The sequence below is a fragment of the Lampetra fluviatilis genome, chromosome 35, assembly GCF_964198595.1.
Source record: "Lampetra fluviatilis chromosome 35, kcLamFluv1.1, whole genome shotgun sequence".
Classification (NCBI taxonomy): Eukaryota; Metazoa; Chordata; class Hyperoartia; order Petromyzontiformes; family Petromyzontidae; genus Lampetra; species Lampetra fluviatilis.
This window is the reverse complement of record NC_136309.1, coordinates 8,158,806-8,174,916: the sequence shown is the minus strand read 5'-3', so window position 1 is coordinate 8,174,916 and position 16,111 is coordinate 8,158,806. Positions and strand designations below refer to the sequence as shown.

Sequence of the window (16,111 nt, the reverse complement as noted above, 5' to 3'; positions counted from 1 at the left end):
TCTCTCTATAGTTGGACGATCGTTGTTGACATCCCACGCAGTACTACTGTGCTGTGCCATTTACTGACATTTCTTCAATTAACCTAAAACAAAACTGCCAAAGTACGTCTTACTTGCTCTAAACAATAACAGAAAAATATCAAACGAAATTATTGCCGTTAGAGATTTGCAATGGCAAAAATGAGAGACCGTTGCTTTGAATTATCTGTGGCATAAAGGTACACGGAGTTTTCTACCGGTATCGGGATCTGTACGCATTTTTATACTGACGTCAGTAGCAGTCAATTAAATAAAGGCAATTGGGCACCTTTAATAAGGCAGGGTTAGGGTTTCACATTTTTCAGAGAACAAAAAATTGCTCTGTGTATGAACCTCAGCTTGCTCATTGTGCAGGAGTGAGGTGCTTCACGGCTCGAGGATAACAGCAAGTCTCGGCACGAACGCCCGCAAAAACTCTGAGGGCAAAGTGTTCCTGTGCTCAAGATATCCATCAAGCCAGACATGTGAATTGTAAAATGGGAGGACAGGTGCCACCTTACCTGGCTGTGTGTCTTTAAATTGCACTACCTCCACACAACATAAATAGGTTAATACATGTTGCCATAAAAAACACGCTTAACTTGAAAAATTAACAATCCAATCGCTATGAAAATAGTATTTTGTTTGTGTTAGACCTTGACTAAAGCTACAAAATGTAATTTCAACACCCACTTGTGGTCACAGCAAAACTGAGGTTTACTCCCAGCCTAGACCATAAGTGGCACATTGTACCACATCTGAGCCATACCAGGGTCACCCCTAGAATTATGAGCTGAGTTATTGTCACACACACTCTTGGCAGCGCTTAATAAAATTACAGATCATTGCATTTTTTTGCATTTTAAATCTCGAGCAATAAAGCCGCAGGCTCATTCAGACTCCGTTTTGAATTCGGAATCTCAGCTGCGGAAATTAAAATGTGATTCAGCTTAGGCGGATTTGTCCCAATTCCTAATTTCAATTATACAATGCACGTAATTGCCGTGTACAGAATACGAAGGGACGATGGCTCGCCTTGTGGAGAAATGTTGCTGCCTGTTGGCTACAACCGGCGTGATGGAGCTCAACTGCATTGAAACTAAAAGCCCAAAACAGTTCTGCGCGGAACAAAATATATGCAATTTTTATTACATTAAAATATATTACTGACTAGTACTAACAAATAAACGATATGTATGGATAAATGAATCGCCATTAAATTGTAAGATGCAACATTGTACAATACAACATTCCGTTCACAATAAAAAAGGTAAAGGTGCAGCACTGCAATTGCTTGCTCACGTCACTGCTGGACTGCTGGTGGAAGAGCCTCCACTACGGGGACCTGTAGAGAGCTCCTCTATATGGAATGTTTGGCCTACTCTTCCCTGCTGGCCAAACTTCTCAGGCGAGGTTGGGGGCAGAGGGGGGGTTACCCAAAACTGGGTACAAAAATAAAGATAATTGATATCCCTTGCGAATAAAATCCTGCACGACTGATTTTAATTGCAATGCCATCACACAGACTCCGTGGGCTTTTATTCCTTGCGTGGGATTTCTAAGCTGCCCTTTTCTTTGTTCTGTTCACATTAGGGGCCTCTTGTTAAAGTTTTACCCACCAAGCCAGCCAACTCGAGCAACAAAAACAAACGCAGCAGAACGAAGGAGGGTAAGTACATCCTGCCATTAGATTGATTGGGCATTCTTCACAAATTGGTCCATGTGACTTTAAGTGAAAACAACAAATTCAAAACACATAATCAGTTAACTTCCTAACAACTTGGAGATGCAACAATAATATAACAATTCAATAATATAATTGAGGATTTCCAACAGGACACTTTGCAATAAAGGATGGCAATGTATCTTTGGAAATCAATAATGAGTCACAGCCATGTGTCATTCTGCTGCTTGATTAAGGTCCTGATTACGTTGTGTAATTTACGGGGGTTGTTTCACCACAGTTCACTGTGATACTCAGCGTCGGTTTGAGAGCAGATATCATCCGTCACTCATGTTATCTGTGGCCAGGAATTGAACTCAGTTTCTCGGAATCAAAGCGCAGTGCACGATCCATTGTGCCACTAACTCCACTCCTGGAAAGCAAAACATATTGTGAATGTGTTATGGCCAACAGAAGGAACTAGTTCGAAGGGACGTGATAACATACGTCTGAACATTGATCCGAGCATGCCAGATGATTTTCATCCATACAAGACCAGAAACGACGTAGCACCAAAAGATTTTAGCAAATAATATATGTATACAATGACGGAGGCTGAAATACCCTTGTATGGGACAGAATGTTCAAGCGAGTTAGGGCATTAGCTGGCCGAGTGAAAGCACTCCCGAATATGACGTTTTGTAAAGTGTTCTTTTATACATCAGCAGGCAGGTACTAAAGATTGGAAACCCTTTCACTAAGATAGTGGAATGTAGCGGCTCTTGTCAATAACAGTCCAAACAATGTGCATACAATGCAGGCACTTGACACTTTCAAACCTCGGACCGCACCACAGTATGGACCTTTCGGCTGAGGAACAATAAACGTATTCGTTAGAGCTTATGTTCTGAGCAGGTTACTTAAACCCACAGATGCACTACACCGAGTTGTCGACGTTTGCCTATGTGTAGGCTTTAACGGCACCACTTAAACAACAGTATGAGTGCCAAAAGCTGCTTGCGTGAAAACATATTTTAACGGTTTTCTTTTCCACTCAAGTGGCTTTATTCATATTCTGCTGACAATGTATTCCAAAAGTATTCCCCAGATTATGATGCCCTTTCATTTTCAACTTTCAAGCAAAATGTTGGTTGTGTGTTTGTGTGTGTGGTCAGATTTGTACAAGGGAGGACAAGTTCCTATCTTCAAAAATATGGTATATTCCTTATGGTAGGAACTTGCGTTGATATTTCACGCATGAAAAATTATACATTTGAACGTATTGGCGGTACACCAGTGTGCGGTATTAAAAAAAAGGAAATGATTCGCAACCCCGGTCAGAAATTATTGCGAAGTGGTGATGCATCAAAATCAGTTATCGTGATGTCGAAGCAGTCGTTAAACGAATATCGTTTAAAACATTTTAATTTTAGACGGTTTTATGAGGACCGGTGTATTATGCTGTACCGGTGTAACAGCCAATACATCCATTTATTGTAGCTGTGGGTCATTTTCAAAACTGTGATTTTGGATTCAACACCAGTAAGCAGTAACCAATTGTTGATGTTAAGTGCAATCTCCAACCCTTCTTTACCCTCTCTCAGGCCTCTCTGTTTATGTGCTATAAAGAAGGACAATTGCCCAAAACTTCACCAATTATACATTTTTTTCTTTTAAGGCCACAGTGTTGTTGATGAGTATGTCGAGTTTTTTGTTTGTTAATTGTGCATATGTACCACTGCCAATGCAACATCATCGAAGAATTCGTTTACAATTTACCTGGTCAATTCAGAACATGCCAATCAATGTGTTGCGTGCCAGAATGGGAACGCGCACTGCAGATATTTTACTTTCAGCAATATTAACAAACTGGACGCACATTACGACTGTAATGCGTGAGGTGAAATGGTTTCCAAGATTGTTGTGAGAGTACAAAAGAGACCACAAGGCCGTTGCTATGCTCTTGGGCATTACGAATGGCTCTGTAGCAACTTCCGTTTGGGGTCTGAGGAGAGGAGTGCAAAGTGTTACTAAAGCCAGGGTATTCATGATAAAAACAAGAGCACTACAGTTGGCTTCAGCACTTGATCAATTACCGTGACGTTTCCCTTGCAACGTTCACAAGTTTTGCTCACAATTCAACTATGGCAGTCGTTCATATAATACATATCGTAAATATGCTGTGTAATAACCCAATTTACGAATGACGTAGAAACAATTCATATTATGATGTTACGAGAGCACACAAGCGACACGTTTAGGTGGCACTTCTTAATTACCGTATGAATTATCGTCTGCAGCTATGTCCATTAACGTCATGCAACGCAGAAGAAGTGTAAGTAGTTAAGAAACGACGTTTGGTAAATACGTGAAATGTAAATGCGTTATAAAATGTAATAATGTCGATTTTCCAAAATAAACACTTTCTGCTCATTATGTTTTCAATTCATCCACTTGAAATTATGACATAAACTAGTATACAACATTAATAAATGTATGTACATGCATTTCAAAATTAAACCCAAAAATAAACCAAATCCATGCTTTAAATGTGCCCCGAATTGACCTGGGAATCTTTAAAGCTTTATAGTGGATGTCTGATATACGAAAGTGGCACTTATAAGTTTGCTGTACAGCCAAAATGTCATGTACCGGGATTAATCGGATGCTTCAGAAAAGCTGTGTTAGTTTTGCAAACATATTACTTTTCAACAAAACCCATCTGCTCCATTGTACTGTTTGTATCGCTGCAAAAGGTAGAGTGCCTTTTCAACAAAGAGCTCTCAGGCTGCTTAGATACATAGCCAGAAAATGCCTAGGTGGTATTTTATCCATTAAGACAGAATAAATCCCAAACCAGTGTGTGTGTGTGTTGTGTAAGCGGTGAGCTCGCTGCGCTACAAACCCTGCGACTCGAGTTCAACATCTCCTCACGGCCAACACCAGTGACAATTCTCTGAACTGGTCCTGGGCCTCCCCTAGGTCGACTCAGCCTCAAATGAGCACCTGGTTCGGTGGTGTAAGCATCGCCAATGGGGAGACAAAAACGGCCGGGCATGGTGCTGGCCACCCACCCCCTCGTATGCCGTGCCGACCTTCATAGGTACTCACTAACAGCACTTGCCCTAACAGTCTGTTATGACTATATGGGGGATGTTTGTCTTTTTACACTAAACAATCACCATTTTTGTGAAAATTAATTATGAAGGGTAGCTCACAATATCAAAGTGTGAACAAATGCTCATATAAACACAGGCTGAGAATGCCTCGCCGATGATTTCATTAACACTTACGCATATTTAGTGCATTCATAATTTTGTGAAAATTTAAAAGCTTATAACATAACAAAATACCTTTTCAGCTTTCTTATCTCAGCAGCATTAGGTATTGCAATCATATTCGACATTTATCCTCGTCTGTTTACACATTAGTACAATAGTCACCGGAAACATCTGCTTAATGTTTCTGTAACTTATAAATAATTGTATTGTGATGAATATGAAAACAAATCTTCCTGAGCTGACATTGTTATTATTTTACAACGATTCATGTTTGTGCAAATGTTGCGATTTCCACACGTTACACGCGCCGGGTGTTTTGCAGCGATTTCTATTTGCTTCATTGATGTCGCTGATTTGTCATTGTTTTGCTCCGCTCATTTTGGTGACCCCGGGTGACTCTTGCAAGTGAGACTCATCCTGATCTCTTGAGTTCTCACACCTGATTAACCGCATGAACTTGGCTGTATTGGCTAGCGGGTAAACTTTCAAATAAAGTAATAACAAAAATACACAAATATGAACACGATCTAAGCGTTACTCTTTGATTCTTTCAGTAAAAATAAAATTAATTAAATCACGACGTTTCAATTGCAACACAAGCAATCGAAACGTCGTGATTTTATTATTTTATTTTATACCTACGTGACTTTACCGAAATAACCAAAGAGTATGGATACCTGCAGTCACGAAAACTTCAAATCTAGATCTAAGCGTTATTCCAATAACTTCCGTGCACTATATAATATTGAAACGTAGCTGTCTCCCAATTAACCGCTCTTTCTAGTATCTGCGCAATCAAATAGAACCATGGAAAATCATACTGTCAACACGTTCATGAATCTTATTATCCACACTTATCTACCATCATGGCCAAAACAACAACAATCACTATGACCGCTGCAAACATCACCAAGACCACTGAGACCATCAGGTTCGTTATTGGGACCACGACCAGACCCAAAGGGACCACCACCACCACTTCCTCCTCTCCATCACCTGGGAGAGCACTGCCTCAACCACCACTTGAGGATGCATTTCTCCATAAAAATGCAGCTGTGCGATACTGGACTACTGCAGAGAATAAATTTGACAGTACTAAAGACCTGCAAGCAGGCTATGGACTACACTGACAGCAGTCACGATGACACTGTCGCACGTTTTCTGGAGCTGGCTGACCACCTACAATCGCTGCACTTTCTCTCCTCTGCTGCCAATTTGGTGACCCAAATCACGCCTGCAAAATATATCCTCCAGGTCTCCTCAGTTGTCACCTGGTTAAACAAAATAAACCTTTTGTTGACTGGCCAAGAACCCAGCCAAGATCTGCTGCGGTACTCAACAGATCTCATAAGAACTGTTACAAAGAAAGATGAGTACACAACTCACGATGAATCAAATCTAACAACGATTCCACTCGGCAGTGCTTAAAACAAATCCTACACCTCGTACCATGTGTAACAGGGTGTTATCACCAGAGGTGGGACAAAGTCATTGTTATGCAAGTCCAAGTCGAGTCGCAAGTCATCAAATTCATGACTCGAGTCTGACTCGAGTCCAAGTCACATGACTCGAGTCCACATCTCATAGGTGGGACAAAGTCATTGTTATGCAAGTCCAAGTCGAGTCGCAAGTCATCAAATTCATGACTCGAGTCTGACTCGAGTCCAAGTCACATGACTCGAGTCCACACCTCTGGTTATCACACGTCCCAACTGCTGCGGCACCACGGCCCCTGCCAGCAGCAGCGACCGTGTGTGCGATTCAATTGTACGCCTCGCTTCTCCGTGGCAGTGGCACAGCACACCTGTGGGTTCAGCGTTATTGAATGGGCCCTCACAATCGGATCTGTCCCTCCATGGTTTTTCTTTCAAGGCAGCTTTGCGTGTGAACTCAGCCAAGGGCTTTCCGAAAAGGGAAAGAATTGGCCAGAGTCCGACACCGCCACCTTGTGGGTTTCTTCAAGCAGCGTCCATTTTTTTTGGAGTTTCTCTTCATTTACAAGAATTACAAGACTGATATTAAACTAAACTGTTACACGTTTATTTTTATTTTACCAGGTAAAAGCCCACTGAGCTATATAGATATTTTTCAGAAGCGACCTCGCCACAAATGATAGCCCAATGAAGTGGCATATCGTGCGGACATTTATAGCAGCCAAATACTCTAAAACGCATGTTTCTAAATGTGGGGGGGGAAGGAGGACCTGGAGAAAATTCCACTTAACCACAAGGAGAACATGCAAACTCCAATTATACGGCAGGCGTCAGGGTCGGGATTGAACCGAGGATCTCCTGCATACCAGACGAGGTAGTTAACATCTTGCCACGAGTTTTTCAGGTTGGTCACTCCATTTATTGGATTCTGTCTTATCTTAGGGTTTTCTTCAGTTTATTGGGTTTCGGCCACTGCCCCCCTGTGTTTCGCTTCAGTTTCTTGGGATTATCTCGTGTGGAAGCAGCTGTAATAGCACTGGCAATTGGATCAAGTGGGTTTAGGTACCATCATCGGTAGAGGTGGGGGGCGATTACTCCGCAGGATTTAATAAACTTGCACCACTGTTTAAAATGCCGTGACAGGACACCGTCAACCTCTGGATTACAAGTCCAATGTGCCAAAGTTTAGACCATGACAAGTGCCTTAATTCCAAAGTAAAAAAAAAAGATAACCACTTGTTCTAGATTTGAAGCTTTCGTGACTGCAAAGATTCATACTCTTAGGTTTTCGGTAAAGTCACGTAGGTAAAAAAATAAAATTAAAATTAATGAAAGCAATAATAGAAATAAAATAAATAATAGAAATAAAATAAAATATTTATTATTTTATAATAATTATTATTTTATTTCAATTATTACTTTCATTAATTTTATTTTTTTATTTTTTTACCTACGTGACTTTACCGAAAAAACCTAAGAGTATAACCACTTGTGTTTATTGCTCGAGACATTTCTACATGTGCGGCAAACTGGATTGTTTTTTTGTTCGCAATTTTTATTTTCCATTTGATTACCAGGAAAGAAAAAAAAACTCATGAAAGGTCACGACTCGTCCTTTAACAATTGCAACATGTCCAAATACTGCATTTAATTACTTCAAACTCGAACGTTTCAGTGGCGGCAAGAGCCAAAATTGATCCAATTAACGGCCGAAATATTCCACAAAGGCCTGGTTCGCCGTCATGTTTATGCGCATAGATGTGTTTATATTTTATATATATCCTAATTTTATCCATCTTACGGAATAATTTCAGGAAATTAACCAACAAAATCCAGGCAAGCCACTTGATTATTTAATCTAATCTAATGAACTGTCAAACATTATTACCATTACACGAGCAAATATGACTTTCACAGCATTAACACATCCCTGACTACAACATGGTGCAATAGTGAAAATACTATTAATGAAATGTTGACAATGTATTTATTGTTATAGCTGCCGTGCAACAAGGCGGATGCAGCAATTACCTTGCACAGCTCTGAGAATCCAGCGTGGGAGGATGACTGCGATGGTATGGAACCAATATTGCATTGTGTTTCTCCATTCCCAAATGCTGACCCTTCGGAAACCTGTGGACCGACACGGTTGTAAAAACATTAAAGCCATGTGCTTGGGTTTGTTTTGAGGATTATGTAGTAGGACCGGGGATTAAGTTTTATTTATCGAGGATGTTTAACTGTCGACCTCCGACTCCAAGGTCCAGAGCACAGCCCCAAACAGCTCCTGCTGAAATTAAACCCCAAGTAGGACCATTATTTCCCTCTTAAGTCTCTCAGGTAATCAATAATCGAGTTTTTTGTAAGTAAGAGTACATCGGATAGAGTTTCCCAGTGAATATTGAGGCTCTCAAAACTTTAATATAAACAAATATGCAAATATGTACATCCAATAGATTTTGATTTAAAGCTTTCGTGACTGCAGTGATTCATATTTTTGGTTCTTTCGGTAAAGTCATGTAGAAGGGAAACAATAAAATAATACAAATATAAAACAATAAAATTATCACAACGTTTCGACTGCAACACAAGCAATCATCATCAGGTGTGAAATCCACAGCAAGAAATTTTGAAAAAAGTGGCGGTTTTTTCTTCTTATTTTTTCTTATTTTATTGTTTCCCTTCTACGTGACTTTACTGAAAGAACCGAGAATATGAATTAGAGTTGATGGAGTTAAGCTCTCAAAACTAGACCAGTTAATATGCAGTAATTTAAATATGGGCTCTAACAACAAGCCACAAACATGCACAAATGGACCAAATGCATGAATAAATGAAGACATTTCTCCGTGAGGGAAAATCACATGTCAACATTGTAATGGGTGACTTTGTGTGTTTGTGTGTTGAACTTATTACGTGGCTAACCGTGCTCATGTAAAAGATAGGTGAAAGGGGCGGTGACGAGAGGATGATTGTTTAAGGATGATTGTACATTTGGGATTGGAGTGAGAAAGTAGACGGTAACATCTATTGAGCGTTATGCAATTACTGGCATATTAATGGTTAGTACACGGAAAGTGGAGGGCAAGGTGAAAAGGGCAAAGAGAATTACTAAACCCACAAAGGACACAATGAAGTGGGCAGATATGAAAAGGGAGGAAGGTGTAAGACAAAACATTGAATACACTAAACTCAAACATAATTGGAAAAATAATAAATAAGCCAGAGAACTCAAAACACGTTTGAAAATGTCTATGCATAGGACCACAAAAAGACAGCAAGCCACATGGCGATCCGGCACCAATAATTGCCCAAACTCTACGGTTCTCTATATATTAATATATTCTCGGACAATTCATGAGTGTTTACACGTGGGAGGAATATCCCATACAGATGTACGTATGTTGAACTTCTTTCGCACCGGACGGAGCCAACCGTGCTATTCGGAGGTGAGGACGACACAATCATTATAATTAAAAGGGTCGTTCGAACATTACGAACTAAATTAAACTAAAACTATACTAGACCGTGTTATGTTTATTAAAGGTTGCTCTCGCACTCGGCCTCTTAGCAAAGTTAACACTGCTAAGTGGCCTATCCAGACTTTAAGCTCACTTCGCCAACCCGCAATGCCCAGCAATGGCCAGTCTTCATCCAGCAGTGAATGGATAATTTGTATTATTATTCGTATATTATGCGAGTTACAACGCTCAATTAATTTGGCATGGCTGGTGTTAAGGAATGCATAAGTATTAACGCTGAAAGTTTTAAAACTCACGTGCACACTTGTGTTTATCTTACAGTACCTGCACATTAGACGGGTCCGTAGTTGACATTCCTCACCTATAACTGACCGAAAAGAATGAAAGTAATCGTTTAAATTAACGTTTAATTTAAGGTCGACGACACCAACTTACTAAATCTAACAAGCTCAAGCAGGCGTCAGTTCCACGTGCTCACGCGTACGAACAGCTGAGCGAGCCGGACCATACCAAGTGAGACCATATCGCACACACGCAAATCTCAACCACAACGTAAAATAACGGCAGATTAATTCATAAATACGTTCTCTGCTCGTTAAGTTTTTTTTGTTTTAAGTTAATTAAATCAGGCGCATTACTCGAACCCTCAGCATTTGGTATTTTCCAGCCCGTAGAACGGGAATGGTGGTGGTTGTGGGGGGGTGTTCAGGTCCACTTGGTATCGCCGGGAGCCGTCCCAATCGCCTAGCAACTGTTGCTATGCAACCGCGACCGAGCGTCCTCCCCCCCCCACTCCCACCCACCGCGTTGCTATGGGCAACGCAAACAAATCACAGTCGGCACTGCGTGTGTGTGGTCTGCTCTTCGTTTGAGCTGTGTGTGTGTTTATCTTTGTATGCGATTTCTAACCTATAACACCTATGTCTGTCCCGTGACCTGCTGCTATAGCGAGCGAGCGGGCCTTTCACACTTTACGTGATAGCCTCGAAGTGCACCTAGCCTGGCACATGCGCCGTGTAGACGTCGCCTCGAACTAGTGGCGAATAGCGGCTATTGCTGTGATTATCGTAGACACAGGAGAGGTCCAGAACACATCCTTAAATTAGTACGTGGTGCTGTGTAAATGTCAGTACTTGGGAGACAAAGGCGGTCGGGCGTGGTGCTTTCCAAATCTCCCTCGCCAACAGCTTATGTAGGTTACACGGGCGCCCTTTATCTTTGTATGTGTTTGTAGGCCTTTGTGTGGTTAATGTGTGGTCGTGAGCGTGTGTGAAGGCATGTGTGTGCAATACAATAGTCTGTGTGTGGGCTTGTGTGTTTGTGTGATGTTGTGTATGGGGAGCGGTGGCGCAGCGGTTAGCGCTACGAACCCTGCCAACACCCAGTGACGATTATCTGAACAGATCCTGTGCATCCCCTAGGTCGACTCAGCCTCAAATCAATACCTCGTGCGGTGTGTGAACATCGACATTAGAGAGACAAAAACGACGGCGTGGTGCTGGCCACCCACCCCGTCGTGTGTGTGTGTATGTTGAACTTTTTTCGCACCGTATGTAGCCAACCGTGGGGAAAGGATAACAAACTAAACATAAAAAGCAGTTCGAAAGAAATGTATTTAAATTGACATTTAAAAGTGCATCGCTCCAGTGGCTTCTTAATATCGCAAGGAAGAACGTTCCAGACGGCCACAGAAGGGCATCTGAAAGCGTGCGATGCAGTCAGTGGCGGGTGACACCATCAGATGGGGTGACCCCAAAATGACTGTCGATACAAAATGTTGCGCAGTGTTTCAGCAGAAATGTATTATTTTTTATATAAAAAATATCCCTGTAGTTAGTTATTACAAAAATATTGGTAAGCCCTGCTTACACGTACTGTATCAATATACCTACAAGGCTAAAACTCTTTGCTAATTTACTTTTTGAACCTTCTGATGGTGTTCCGGTTAGAGCTGTCATTGTTACCCAACTACAGTGACGCGTCGAGTCACGTGGCTTCGTCTGCACGCGCTACAAGCACGTGCTGTTGTGTTCGTCGCTGCTCGTGTTTTTATAGTCGCTGATTTTGTTAAATTTTCTGGTGATTTAGCTACATTGTTGTGGTAATTCGTTTTTGTGAACCTATATCACTAACTTTTTTGAGAATTAAGTAGTAAATAAAGGAAAAAAAGGCGTCCGCTCCATTACAAATAATTTTGGAACTAATAATGTTGTAATTTCATGTAGAAAGATTTTACAATAAATGTTGTTAGTATTCATATAATCTAAGACATATTACATTTAAGCAATTTACAACGATATCACATATTATTCTCTGATTAAATTTGATAATAAACTTACATGTAGAACAATTATTGATTATATAACTCTTTGATAACTAAATAGAGAAATTGACCATTTTAAACATGCAGTGGGGTGAAATGCTATGTTTCTTGATACATGTTTCGAAATATAACTTACATCTTAAATTAATTTTTAAAAATGTTTAGTCTTTTTTAATTTTCTTTAAACACATCACTGTTTAGCAAATATATATCTGATTTTAAATGTTTTTACTTTTTTACTTCGAATTCTATTGTTTTCTTTCAGAATTTTCACTTCAACCACATGAAACTATGTAAAAGTAAATACATTCAGACTGTACGTATGATATTGTAATTTAAAGGTGTAATTTTAATTGTGCTAGTTTATGTCACTACTATTGCCATTACATTCAGTGATACACGAGAATTACGATTTACGAGTAACATTAGTACAAAACACATGACTAAAGATTCTGCATGGTCTGGTACGGGAGATGGTCCATGGGGGGTGACACCATGAGTTACCGCACTGGGTAACACCAACCCTAGTGACGCCACTGGATGCAGTGACTGTCTTTGTTCGATGGTTAGCCAAAAGTTTTTGCGAGGATGACCTGTTTTCGCGTGATGGTTTATGAGATAAGCAAGGTTTTGTGGTTCATTTGTGGCAAGCATTTTACATGAGTGCGACCTTTATAGGTGCTCGCTAATAGCACTTATCCCAAAAAGTATGTTCAGGGGCTGTGCAAATTTCAGTGTGCATCATTGTGTGTACTTAGCGTACGAGTTCACGGAAATTGGTGCGTGGATATATTTGTATGCAGTATGTGGATATGTGTGTGAGCCTTTGGGTAGTTACTTTATATGGAGGACCCAACATTGTGGAGAGACGTGGGTGTGTGTCTGGAGAGATCTGGTGTGCATAGATGTGAGGAGGTGTTTGTGTGTGGGTATACAGGCAGGTCTACAGGGGATGAAGGATGTGGAGAGTGAATCTGTAACCCAATAATCAAAACATATTGGTGATGCTGAGTTTGACGTTTCTTCATAGCACGTCATCATCATGTACAGAGTACAAACAACAACGCCAGAGTCTGCTTGCTGTTGTCATTTGCCAGCGTTCTGATTGGCTGAAAGGTAAACAGATCACTTCAAAAATATACAAATAAAATAAACTTTGCCAGGTAAAGCCCACTGAGATATTAACTTATTTTTTAAAGCGACCTAGCCACAAATGATAGCTCAACAAAGTGGATTATGGCAGCAAAATAATCTAAATAATCTACAATGGAGATTGGGGGGAGGGGGGACCGCTCAAGGACCGGGTACTCCCACGAGTTCAATCTACAAACTACTTTACGATAATATAACTACAAGTATGTCTCGATTTACGAAAGGGATCTGTTCTTCAAAAACACTCTTAAAACGAAATTTAATAAATCGGAATGGCTTTTCCTATTAACTCAAGACAAAATAATTCGGGATGTGTTTCGGACCTGTCATTACAAACACGGCAAAATTGAGTCTTCCGCCGTTGCCGATCATTGCTACAACGCGGTGGGCTCTCATGAGATTGTTTTCTCCGAGACTAAGGTGCTCGGCAAGCCCTCTGGCTACCATCAAAGGTTTGTACACGAAGCCATTTAGATATACAAACACAGAAATAATTTCAACCGTGATGATGGGTACAAACTTAGTAATCATTGGAAAGATGTTATCAACCATGCAAAAAAGACGTAATTACACATTTTTGGACCATCTTATCTGACAGGCACTATTTTACTTTACTTTACCGAGTGTTAACATCCCCAGTGTTTAACAGTACTCTCTTTATTGTTCAGCCAGCACTGGTATAAACATGGGCTTTTTCGTTCTTTTCTATCATGTGTATCAACAGGTGCTTGTACATACACATGTCCACGTACACTTGCACCCCACACTCTCTTTTGGCCCCCCCTCCCCCTTCTCCGACCAATACGTTAGCATGTGCAACAATAGTTACTTGCGCACAACCACTTCCACGTCGCCGACTCTCGCGTACCACTTCGTGCATCCTTTTGGCCCCGCCCCCCTCCCCCTCCCGATACGTTCTATGTAGCACTTTGTGCCTTCTTTTAGCCCCGCCCCCCTCCCTCCCGATACATTCCATTCATTGGCTACCACATTCTGATGAGCTCCCCCCCCTCTCCTCCCCCCTCAACTTGCTTTTAAGGGCTTACATCTTGAATCCTTGCCTCACTTGATGCAGCAAATCTGGCTGTGACGGTCCCACCTGATGACGGAGACTTGTGTTGCCTCCGAAACGTCGTGATTTTTATTGTTTTATTTTTATTAATTTCATTTTTTACCTACGTGACTTTACCGAAAGAACTAAGAGTATGAATCCTTCCAGTCACGAAAGCTTCAAATCTAGAATCTGTCATTACAACTCGACTCCGAGCCTAAAAAATATCCACCTCATGGCTTTTCACAACACAAAAATAAAACATTAATATTACAATGATTGCATAACAATTAATTTAGTTCAAAAATAATTAACCTTTTCTGGGAAACCTCAACCAAACAAGATCTGCTGCATGTAGGAATGACTTTAAATGCGATGTGGAGGCGTTACTGTTGCACTGCAGGGACACCGTGAACGCTGTGGCGGATGACTGACGACGCAGCATTCCGTGTGGCTTCTCGTTTGATCTTACGGGCGCATGCCGTGTAAAATTTCTATTTCGTTAATCAAAAAGTGTCCTGAATTTGTCAATTTGCGTTCACGCAAAATTTTGTAAATCGAACGTTCCTAAACCGAGGGATACCTGTATTTACTACAATACGCACGCAAAGGACTGTGCATTGGTTTATTCAAACTACAATGTGCACAGTGGCGTACTGTATTTGCATTGGTGTATTCCAAATGTACGATGACGTTGCTCATGTGAAACATGTATTGCAGTGATTACAACAATTTACAATACAGACAAAGAGTAATGCAATACGATTTGCGTAAATCTACTGGGTTACAGAGCCGTTGTAATTGCGTACACGTACGATCTTGCACTACAAAGTATCGATTAAAAACGTCCACAACGTGTATGCACAATTCCGCGTGAAGATTCTTACATGACATGAACACCAAGCCTTAGTGCTGACACTGATGTTGCGTTAAATCATGGTTCGGCAACCAAACTAACAAGAAGAGCCATTTTCTTATAATTCGGTTAAAAAAATATATCAAACCGTATTTTAAGAACGGCACACTTTTAGACGTTCACCGTTCATCGAACATGATTAGAAAGGTTTTTTTTCACTTTGTAATTACAGTGTCGGTAGCCACGACCCCAGCTTTAAATAAATTGAAGGAAAATGTAATAAATGCATGCTCATTTACCCTTTGAACTAGCTGTAATGATTTAGAAGCTGTCAAAAAAGACAGCTAGAACAGATTAATTGAATTTGCATACAGAATAGCAGAATAAAAAATTGAGGAGTCAGACAAGGATATGTTAACTTTTGCCCAGGCACCGCAACATTAGGTATTTTCGAAAAACTGGATTTGAGAAATATTAAAAAGGAGAATTAGCTGGCTCAAATTTTACAACGATACGGTCATGATCTCAAGTGTTAATTAATATTCGTGTATTTATATTGCCACGAGAAAATACGGCGAGTGATTTGCGGAACTTCGTAAAGAAGGCTGCACGTTTGGAATCAACATAAAATGTGAGCAAAGTTAAAGATATTTTTTTTATTGGTTTGCTAAACGAAATTATATAATCGTCGGAGGGAAACCACTTGGAAACAACACTAGATTTTACTCAGAGCAATTGTCGAAGGTGCTGTAGATTCTGATCAAAATGCCGATAGAGAGCAGGATATGGCACTTTTGTAAATATGAATTTGCTTGTGAAAAACACCCACTCCACTACACCTGAAAATCACTA

At 40.6% G+C, this 16,111-nt stretch overlaps 1 protein-coding gene across 1 annotated transcript in view; it reads right to left on the bottom strand.

Annotated features, from left to right (window-relative positions):
- DNAH3 (dynein axonemal heavy chain 3) overlaps positions 1–10,390 on the bottom strand; it is a 124,996-nt gene extending 114,606 nt beyond the window's left edge. The window contains exons 1-2 of the mRNA XM_078872890.1: positions 10,202–10,390; positions 8,427–8,528 (exon numbers count right to left, since the gene is read on the bottom strand). Of these exons, the coding sequence (XP_078729016.1) occupies positions 8,427–8,528; positions 10,202–10,231 (132 nt within the window). The 5' untranslated portion in view covers positions 10,232–10,390. The remainder of the gene's footprint in view (positions 1–8,426; positions 8,529–10,201) is intronic.
- Positions 10,391–16,111: the final 5,721 nt, after the last annotated feature.